The sequence below is a fragment of the Erigeron canadensis genome, chromosome 5 (genome assembly GCF_010389155.1).
Source record: "Erigeron canadensis isolate Cc75 chromosome 5, C_canadensis_v1, whole genome shotgun sequence".
Lineage (NCBI taxonomy): Eukaryota > Viridiplantae > Streptophyta > Magnoliopsida > Asterales > Asteraceae > Erigeron > Erigeron canadensis.
The window spans coordinates 10,182,522-10,194,223 of NC_057765.1; the positions used below are offsets into that span (position 1 = coordinate 10,182,522).

The window sequence follows — 11,702 nt, forward strand, 5'->3', positions numbered from 1 at the left end:
CATCTACCTTATGATTTAAGTAATTGATTTTCGGTTTTATGAATTCTATAAACCTATGTCAATGTTACGATTTAGGGGTTTTTATTTTGGGGGAACCGATTGGGCAACGAAAATAAGAATAATAGATAAATAATAAAATCCACGTCAGTAAAAAGTTGTCACGTCATTAAAATTTTCCACGTCATCAGAGACACGTGTCAAATGTTGCTATTTACGCTAATAAATGAAAGGTCATTGCTAAAATCAAAAACTTTTAAAGGTCATTGCTAATATTGTGAATTGGTCTAAAGGTGCTTTCTATTTTCTGCAGTTATCCTTTATAGATCTTATGGGGTTGATATTGTCAACTTTGGTCACCACTTAGCTCCGCCACTGATGGTGACAATTTATCTGGTGAATGTAATGTGCAGAATTATTATTGATCATTTTTTCAATTGTCCATTTTCATCGCTAGGGCTAGCATCATGTATGGTCAAGACCTTTTGTGCAGATGGATGAATTTCTTTCTGATCCTCTACAATTGTAGCTTATCGTAACGATCTTGTAGTCATTATTGATGGGATGATGGGATCGAAACCAAATCCAACTATGTCATCGTCACGTCTCTATCCCTGCATCTCCAAACAAAATTTTGAAACCCATGTGTAAGAAATCACAAAACAAAACTCTAACCTTCTTGTAAACAAATTAAGAAGAAACCTAATTATTTATATTAAGAAGTTATATAAATAATAGAGTTCAGATATAGAAAATAGAACCAATAATCATCAACTAGATGATTATGAATACAGAAATATATATATATATATATCGATTTGATATATATATATCGATCTGATATATATATATATATATGAATGTAATGTATATGTACATTGAGAGAAAAAACAGGAGATTGATCGATCGAATATCTAAACTGCAACCCTAATCCCCAAATTGGGGTATTTATACAAGTGTAAATTTGGTATTTACACTTGTAACCTTCAGCTTCCTTTCTTCACACTTTAATTCCTTCTCTTCACATCTTCACAACTATTAACCTTCATCTTTACTAATTTGACAATTCTAGTCCCTCAGGTACATGTAAAATAACACAAATAACCCAAATTGGTATACAAGGTAATATTGCAAGTAACTCAACATCCCCCCTCAATATTAACCTTGAAAAGATCAATTAAATTTAGTTGATCACAAAGATAAGAATGTTGCTTTGAACCTAAACTTTTGGTAAGTAAATCTGCTATATTTACATCAGATTTAACCTTTTCAGTTTTAATTATACCAACAGTGATTTTTTCTCTTACAAAATGCAAATCAATATCAAAATGCTTTGTTTACTCATGAAAAACAGGATTAGCTGCAATTTGTAAAGCTGAACTGCTGTCACTGCAAACAGAAACTGGTAACATGTGGTTACCCAATCCCAAATCTTTCAATAGGTTCAAAAGCCATATAATTTCACAAGTAACAGTTGCTAAAGCTCTATATTCTGCTTCTGCAGAAGACTTAGCAACTGTTGATTGTTTCTTACTTTTCCAGGAAATCAAAGTGTTACCCAGAAACACAGAATAGCCAGTAATGGATCTCCTTGTACGTAAACACCTAGCCCAATCAGAATCCACAAAAGCTTTAAGAGACAAGGACTTACATGACTGAATGTGCAAACCTTTTCCAGGAGAGTTCTTAAGATACCTTAGAACTCTAAGACCAAGTTGAAAGTGTTCAACCATAGGAGCATGCATAAACTGACTGAGACATTGAACTGCATAGCTTATGTCAGATCTTGTTAAAGTAAGGTATATAAACTTACCAATCAATTTATGATACACAGAAATATTCTCAAGAGGTTTACTTTTTGAACTATTTGGTTTAATAGTCAGATTAATATCTAAAGGTGTTGCAATGGGCTTACAACCAAGTAATCCAAAATCATTAAGAAGCTCTAAACAATACTTTCTCTCTTGCATTCCACTGTCTAGGTACTTGTTTAAGCCCATATAAAGACTTGACTAACTTACAAACTTTTCCATCATTGCTATCAAAATAGTCTTCAGGTAATTTCATATAAACATCTTCATAAAGATCACCATATAAGAAAGCATTATTTATATCTAATTGAAATAAAGACCAGTTTTAAGAAACGACAATAGTAAGAAGAGACCTTAATGTAACCATTTTGACCAGAGGAGAAAATGTATGTTCAAAATCAACACCAGGCTTTTGACTAAAGCCCTTGGCAACTAACCTTGCTTTATATCTTTCAATTTCACCACTAGCCTTATATTTAATCTTATAAATCCATTTGCATCCCATTGGCTCTCTTCCATGTGATAAATCAGTTATTATCCTAGTACCATTTCTATTTAGGGCTTCCATTTTTAAATTCATGGCATCAATCCAATTTTGATCCTTATTAGCCTCAAAATAGGTATTTGGTTCAACACTTTTATTGAGATTAGACACAAAAGCATAAGCATTCATACTTAAGTTGGTATAATTCACAACCTTATTCAAAGGATACTTAACAAGAGAATGATCAATCGAATATCAGAACTGCAACCCTAATCCCCAAATTGGGGTATTTATACAAGTAGGGATGGGTATGGGACCGTCCCGGTCCCGAAATTCTTAAAAACTTGGTACCGGTACCGTACCGAGACGGGACCGGAAAATCGGTACCAAATCCCGATTAGTCCCATTTAATTCCAATGACTAAATCATTAATACAAAAAAATGAATCAATTTTATAAATATCCACAAGCATTGGTCAACGTTTGAAAATAAGACCATATTTAGTCAAATTATCGTTAAATTAAAAATTAAGATTAGTTGGATTAGTAGAAACATTAGGGTGAACTGAAATGAAACCTCTACACAAGATTAGGTTGACATATTTCTGTTGAGTCTTGGATTCGCTGACCAAACTTGTTCGCTGACATGTATTGTCAGCAAGTCCTCAGCGAGTCCAGTGACTCTCTTCAGCGGGGTGTATGCTGCCCAAATGTTTGTCATGGCAGGAAGTATTCAAACCGTATGAAGACAAGAGTCACATGGTGGTTTTTCCAACTGTAACATACCTTACATGGTAAAGGTACATGTTGGGACCAAAACTTGGGTCTTCTCTCTCATACCCATTTTGGTAAAGAAGACAAGGGCTCTTGCTTGGAAGTACAAGGAGCCAATGGAACGTCGACAACCACCATCTATCACCATCAAAGGAAGGCTGTGTTGCCCTAATTCTTCCTCTATATAAAGCAACACAGCCGCATTGTATCATGTGTGTTAGTCACCTTGAAAGTGTGTGTCACTTGTAATTGTTCAAGTTTATAGTGTGTCTAGACTTGGCAATTACCTTGTTTATTTGTATTCTTGTAAGTCAAGTTTGTAAGATCGACCATGTATTCATCGTTTAATCAATGATACATATGATTATACTTGCATTGATTTATTACAATTGAACTTGTCATTGTTCTTCTTATTTAACTTCTATTTACTTTCTTGTCTAATTTAAATATAACATAAGTTGTTCATTCGTGGACCATCAATTTGACCATCTGGGAAAATTTGGTGATACCAAAAACATTTTGCAAAAGACTTTGAGTTCAAGTTTGACAAAAATATTGATGGAGGTAAACACAGTGAAAGATTTTAGCTAAATTGGACTATTAAAGAACTTAGTTTTGAATTTGGGTCAAAGAAGTGTCACTAATTTGGGCAAGAGATTTGAGCTTTGAATTTGGGTAATGAAATTCGGGACTGTTGGGACTACTTCGGGACTTCGGGAATTTCCCGGTCCCAATCCCTTTTAATACCGGTCCCACGAAACAACAAAAACGAATATCGGTCCCGGTCCCACTCGGGATTCGGTACCACTTTTCAGTACCGGTACCGGGACGGGATCGGGATTTGGGAATTTCCGCTCATCCCTATATACAAGTGTAAATTTGGTATTTACACTTGTAACCTTCAGCTTCCTTTCTTTACACTTTAATCCCTTCTCTTCACATCTTTACAGCTATCAACCTTCATCTTTACAACTTTGACAATTCCAGTCCCTCAGGTACATGTAAAATAACACAATTAACCCAAATTAGTATACAAGGTAATATTGCAAGTAACTCAACACCATGATGTATTCCGCAAAGCATAATGATTCCATTACATGAACCAAGAACATAGTAATTTTGAAAAGACAACTCGACCTGTGTTATGCCATTATTCCTGCTGGGACTTAGCGGCATTTTCTCCGGTGAATGTAATTTGTAAAAGTAATATTCATTTCCACTTTCATCAACAACGGGGGGAGCATAACGTATGCTCAAGAATTTTCATAAGTCTTCACATATATTAAGAGGACATTTTGCAAATCCTGTATATATCATAATACCAACAGCAGTAAAATTAAGTGTGGTAAATGCCAAGATGTATATTTACTCATACTTCTATACGAGAGTAAGTACCCGCGCGTTGTGGCGGTAAGATGGTAATGTGATAGGTCATAGGTTGTAATATGTCATAGAGCGTGAAAGCAAAATGCTTTAGCCGACGGGCTCCACTCTAGGATTTAAAAATTCGTCGAAAGTATATCGAATGGAATGACATCTCTAATGAAAGAGCATCAAGTTTAAGAAACCTATATATTTTTATAATTTATTGATTTACGATTTTTGAGATAAAAGATTTTAAATGAATTAGAGAAATTTATGGAGGAGACTAGGAGAGGAAAAAATGAGTGGTTGAGATTTGAAAAAAGAAAAAAAAAATAAGTGATTGAGATTTATTCTAAGGCTATTATGAATAAGTGATAGAGCTATTTTAGGGTTTTCACTTGTTTAAAGTTGAAAAAATGGAGGAAACAAATGCTTTATAATGTAGTAGAGATAGAGAGTACTCATTTTTAGTAACAATTAATTTAGTGTTTTATACAAAAGGTGCTTGCCTATTGATCATATGCTCAAGTTCATCTTTTTTTACTTGGAACAGAATATGGCATGTGTTATAGTATTAGCGCACGGGGTAATGTACTTATGTACACTACTATAAAAGAAAATTAAGTATCAAGAAGTATTAACAAATTAACTCATTGCGTTAATTATCAACCGATAATTTTTTATCTTTTTCCCCAATACAAACAAGGGTGTTAATTCGTGTACCACTTAGCTTTTACCATACATCACATAATATGTAGCACCCCAACTAGGCGGAAAAATGGGGCATCATTAGAAAAGCTCAGCACGACATGGGAATTAAGTAGAGGCAACTAAATGCATTCAAGGATTGAGCAATCCATACACAATTCAAGTACAATTACAAATAACGGATCAAATAATGCACAAGGAGCACAACACCATCAATAGTTTACAAAAATAGATCAAAATGATGGCTAACGATCCTAGGCATAACCCATGAACAGGTGCAATGAATCACGGATCCCTAAAGTCCAAGCTCAATCCTATCACATGAAAGCAATCATCCATCACGTCTTTGATTCACTTGATTACCTGAAAAGTGTACTAAAATGCGTCAACATAAAGTTGGTGAGTTCATAGGTTTTGACTATAAGAAACAAGTGTCGGGACAACAACCGTTTAACCTTGATACGAACATAATTAGATCATTAAATGATCATATAACCTTGAAACCTTGATTGGGTCATTAAATGATCTCATAATTGGGATCGTTAAACGATCACCAAGCCTTGAAACCATGATTACATCATTTAATGAACCTCATAACCTTGATACGAACGCATAACAATCATATAACCTTGATTTACAATTTAATCGAACACACAACCTTGATAACATAGCCAAACAATCATTCAACCTTGATTCACAAAGCAAACGAACACATAACCTTGATAAACTAGGCAAACAATCATAAAACCTTGATTCATAAAGCAAACGAACACATAACCTCGATTACTCACATAAACGAACACATAACGATCAAACGAACCAATGGAACAAGTTGTACACTTTTCACCCCAAAATCATGTAAAGAAAAGGGGCTACGAAACTCACCTTGGCCTTAAGCGTTTGTAGAAGGTGACTAAGCGGGTAAGTGGGGAGCACAACAGTCACAAAACCTATTATATCAACATTAAATCATCACATTATAGCTTACGTTACGTTTCAAGTCATCCTAGACCAAACCAAGAATTTACATATGGTTTTTAACTAGTTCATCTTGGTTCTGATTTTATTCATCTTGGTTCTGATTTTGTTCATCTTGGTTCTGATTTGTTCATCTTGGTTGTCACTAGTTCATTTTTGTTATGATTAGCTCATCTTGGTTGTGGCTAGTTCATCTTGTTTAGTATTAATTCATATTGGTTCTAGACTGTGACTAACGGTCGTTTATGACTAACGGTCGTTTATAACTAACGGATCTTTGTTCTAATTTGTTCATCTTGGTTCTGAACAGTTGTCAAAATAAGTCCTCAAAACTAACGACCGTTAAAACCTGCACCAATTTCGACCCAACATGCACCCAAGTTTCCTTTTGACCTCAAAATCAATTAGGGGACACTTCCAAACTCATTCCAAGCATAAATGAACATAACCCACAACACAAACTCGATATATAACATCACAACTTGTCCGAATTCGTTTTTGACCCAAATCAAAACCCTAAGAAACCCTAATTCGACCCAAAAATCGTTGACCATTTCGGGTCCATATGGAAGTCACCAATCATGTTATCAACCCATTTTGGACAAAACCTATCATCAAAAACTCTTTCATTTCGTAATCCAAGACCAATTTATACCCAAATCCACCTGAAACCCTAACTTGGCTATAAGAACCCATTTTTCTCTCAAATTTACTTAAGGTTGACCAAAAATAAGATTAATAACATTAAATTATGATTTTGAGTTAGGAATTACTTACCAAAACCACTACCAAGTGCTAAACCCGATTTTTGAGCAAAAAGAGGAATTTCCTTGCACTTTGAAGATCCAAACTTTTGATATGTGTTAAAAATGATGATAATGATGATGTTGCTACTACAAATCTTGTTCAAGCAACAATTAATAATGCTAGAATTTAGAGAGAGAAAGTGAAGATGTGTGTGTGTTTTTTTTATATATATTCTTCGATTTTAGAGAGAGGGAGAAAGATGGAATGAGATGAATGGATGGAAAGTAGAGGCGTTGAAAATAACCAAACCCAAATAACCCGACCCAACCCAAATGGATTTGGGTGAAACGGGTTGGGTTATTCGGTTTATGGGTCGTTATTTGGGTTAACCCGAATAACCCAAAGCTTAACTGGTTTGGGTTATGGGTGAAAAATTTATTATTTGGGTCAACTCAAATGACCCGAATAAGTTATTCATTTGTTTTATATATGCTAATATAAAATGTCGAATTTGTTTAAAGTATATATTAGTTATTAAATTTTCATTTATAGACAAAATTAGAAGAATACAAGGCTGGAAGAATAGGACCCGAGTACCGATCAACATCCTTAATGGAAAGGGTGGAAGAATAGGAGGGGATAAGGTTAGGTGGGGTTGGTCAATGATATGGGTTTGGGTCAACCCATAGGTAATCCATTCATTTAATTTAATCTAGTTATCCCTCAACTAACAATTTAACATTTAATTTAAATCAACCAATAACCTTGACTAGCCCACGAACGTAAATTAATCACAACGATTATCAATTCACATAATACCTTGAACACAATTATATCACAAGTAACTCGATCACATACTAATTAATTAATGTTAATTAATCGAATGTACACAAAACTAACGGGTCAACAAAAATCAAATTTCACGAATGTTACATAATATACTTTACAATGTTGCATTAAAACTTTATTTAAATATACAATATATATCTTCCACTTAATATTATATCTTATTATAAAAAAAAACTAAATTGACCTATATTAATTAGTGTTTTTAGTTTTAAATAAAATGTATTTATAAAATCAAAAGAAAACAACTATTGGGGATTCATGACAACGTAGGATTAAGTTTGCATCAAACTTTCAATAACACATTAACCATATAACCGTTTCTCAAACAGGGCTTTCAAAATCACATTTTCTCTAAATAAAAATGCACATATTTTCACCTTTTTTCAGACTATTTCCAAACCCCGTTATCTTATACACTCAAAATTTCCAAAACCCATAATCAGTGAACCTTCCAAAACCCGGCCATTTCCTTCTTAAGCATCGGTATTAGCCGATTTGACCACTCTATGATATATCTATGAATTCACTCTTAATAACCTGGCCTAACTATAATATATATATATATATATATATATAACAAAAAAGAAGGGCTTTTTTGTATACCTTTCCTCTAGTTTTGGACTTGAGAGAAGGAATAGTAAGATGAAGATTCGTCTCCGAAAGACAATTCGATATCGAGTTTTTCGCAGCATTCATAACCTCATTTCTCCTTTCACTTTCGGTCAAAACATCCAAATTCAAATTCAATCCCTGATTTTCTTGTTTTGTTGCCATTACCATTGATATCTTGGGCAATCTCTGATCGAATTTGAAAGTGGGTCTTGGTGATAATGATGAAAAATGTAGACATTTGTTGATTGAAGATGGCGAATTAATGGGTTTTAGGGTTTTGGCAGGGTTTAAGCCTGGAATACACGCAGCCATTTATAAAAAGAATGCATGAGTTTGTGTAAGAATGAGAGTGAAAAGAAAACAAGTTATATGTTTTCGTTTGTTTTATTTTTCCTTCTTTTCATTTTGATGGAAGAGATTCTAAACTATTCCAATCGATTGTTGTCGTGCTCAGGACGAAAATACTTCACCTAGTTTAATTAGTCTTCAAATGGGGTAGCTTCAAGATATATGTATTATAGATGTTAAAATTAATTAATGAAATGGTACTTAATGTTTACGCGATATTGCTGGTTTCATACCTTTCCTTTCGAAATTATGCTGATCATACCCAATGTTTCAAAAACTCCACTCGGACCATACCGGAGGCAAACGTTGTTAGCTGACCGTCAAAACCCCCCCACGTGACTTGCACGTGAGGGGTAAAAACGTGTTTTCATGTTTCTTAATTACATAAATGGTACCTAACGTTTGCTCGGTATTGTTGGTTTCATACCTAACGTTTAGTTAAATTATTTTTTTTAAAGTGAATTTTGCTTGAAGCTACTTGTCACGATTCGACAACGGGGGGTCTAGCATACGTTGTTTTAACCGGATCCACGCTAGAGAGTTCTAGGGGTGAGTACAGTTCAAATTGGGTCAGTTTTTGACTAAAACAGAAAACCAAATCGCTATAACTCGTTTTTTAAAATCTAAAACCATTGGGTTTTGGTTTTTCGATTTGGGTCTTTTTCGGTTTTAGTCAATTTTTAACCACTTATAGGTTCGGGCGAATTGGCAAGGGGTTTTTTCTCAATCGGGTATTTAAAATAGATATTTTTGCTTTGAAAGAGTTCTATAGCGCGGACCTCGTTAAGACACCGTATGCTAGAGCTCCCGCTATCTGATCGCGACACGAAATTTCAAGCGAAATTCACCATTCAAGCGTGGATCCGGTTAAGACAATGTATGCTCGACCCCCCGTTATTAAATCGCGACAAGTAGCTTCAAGCGAAATTCACTTTTAAAAAAAAGAAAATAGTAACTAAACGTTAGGTACCATTTATGTAATTAAGAAACATGAAAATACGTTTTTACCCCTCACGTGCAAGTCACGTGGGGAGGTTTTGACGGTCAGCTAACGGCGTTTGCCTCTAGTATGGTTCGAGTGGAGTTTTTGAAACGTTGGGTATGATCAGCAAAATTTCGAAAGAAAGGTACGAAACTATAAATATTGCGCAAACGTTAGGTACCATTTCGGTAATTAACTCTGTATTTTATCTTTATTTTATTATTTTCCATGTACTTTAAAAGACAAGATATTAAAGTACAATAGTAATTAGAAAGAAATGCGTAAAAAATGTTTGTATCAAATTTTTAGTAAATGATTTTTTAACAACCGCGCATCGCGCGAGTAACAAACATAGTTGGTATATATGCTGATATCAAACATTCATAAGATTTTTAATTTTTTTTTTTTTAATTTTATACTTTCATATCTTTTATTATCAATCTCTAATTAATTCATCATTCATTTGTTAAAGAAAAACAAAATATATATATACATATATTTTAATATTGAAAGAATGGAGTAATAAGCTTCTGAATTCGTGTTTTATGCTTGATTTTCAAAAAGTCAAATTGTCTTATTTAACTTTACATAATTCCATTAAATATAGTACTTATTACTATAATTTTTGGTCAAAAGAAACATCTTAACGTAAAAAACTTAAACAAAATCACTATAGTTATGTGTATCTTTATTCGTTGAAGTGAGATTCATCAATTAGTATAAATTTTTTGATTTAAGTAAGACTATAAGAGTAGATGGTGAAAATAATAGGCAAATTAATATTAAATCTATAACAACGTATGTGATTCAAGTTTCAAAATGCGGTTGTTGAATGGGTTAGGGAGGTGCAGACGTGTTGTGGGAGATCCTATAAGTTTTCATTAGGTCTCGGTCCATCCAATTTTTTTAAAGGTAAATTTCGCTGAAAATTTCATGTCGCGATTCGACAGCGAGAGGTCTAGCATACGTTGTCTTAACCGGATCCACATTAGAGAGCTCCCTCGAAGTAGAAATGCCTATTTCAAATACCCGATAGGAGGAAAAGCCCCTACTAATCCACCCGAAGGCACGGCGATTAATAGGAGTAAACCCTGCCCCTCCAGACTTGAACCTGGGTAAATCCAAGCCAAACCCTCATAAAGGGACTTCCTTATGTCCTCCCCAAGACTTGAACACAAGACCTCATATATGGGGGGATGGTCTTTCAACCATTGAGCTAATGCTCAAGGACCTCGGTCCATCCATTTAAAACCGAAAACCAACTAGGACCCGAACATGGACCGAACTGTCTTACGTGGTCTGGTCCCCGTTTCTACATTTTTGACATTTGCGGTTCTCAGTCCGGTCCTCTAAGCCACCGGTTTGGTCCAGTTCTTGGACCGTGAAGGGAGTAAGATGAGACGAGATGGAGATATATGAATGTTAAGAAAAAGAGTTACTTGTAAAATTGGTCCTTGTGGTTTTTCTATTATAACAATGAGGCTTCATTTCCGTATATCATTGCAATGCAAGTTTCCATTTTGAGAAATTTTGCAAGATTGATCCTTTTTTAACATAATTGTCATTTCATATAACACAGAATACCCATCGTTAGTAAGCTAACCTCATTGCTAAAATAATAAAACAAAAGAAATCAATCGTGCAATTAAGTCTTTGAATTAATTGTAAGATTGGTCCTTATGGTTTGTTCATTTTAACAATAAGGGTCTCTTTTCAAGTTCATTAATAGTAAAGAATTGTATGAAAAGACGATATTTACTCTGCATGTGATGATCCCATTGTAAAACTGACGACATCTATTAATGGTAAGGACCAATTTTTAAAAAATTTCTCAAAACAAAAACCTCAATACAACAATACTAAATGTGTAAACCCCATGGACCGATCTTAGTTAGCAAATTGTAACGCCATTGCTAAGGAAAAAAAAAAGAAAAAAAAAAGAAAGAAAAACGCCTATATCCGAGTAGTTAGCAAATCGATACACGTCATTCCCATCCCCAATCACACTTGTGTATAAAAACCAGCGTGCTTTTTGTTTTCCCCTAAAA

At 34.2% G+C, this 11,702-nt stretch overlaps 1 protein-coding gene across 1 annotated transcript; it reads right to left on the reverse strand.

The window, feature by feature from the left end:
* Positions 1-1,334: 1,334 nt before the first annotated feature.
* LOC122601175 (uncharacterized mitochondrial protein AtMg00810-like) lies at positions 1,335-1,997 on the reverse strand. Its single transcript, XM_043773940.1, has one exon. It carries the CDS (start codon positions 1,995-1,997, stop codon positions 1,335-1,337), a length of 663 nt encoding a protein of 220 aa, XP_043629875.1.
* Positions 1,998-11,702: the final 9,705 nt, after the last annotated feature.

What these genes read in the sequence shown, in the direction of transcription:
- LOC122601175 (XM_043773940.1), bottom strand. Translation starts at nt 1,997, where the DNA reads ATGGGCTTAAACAAGTACCTAGACAGTGGAATGCAAGAGAGAAAGTAT.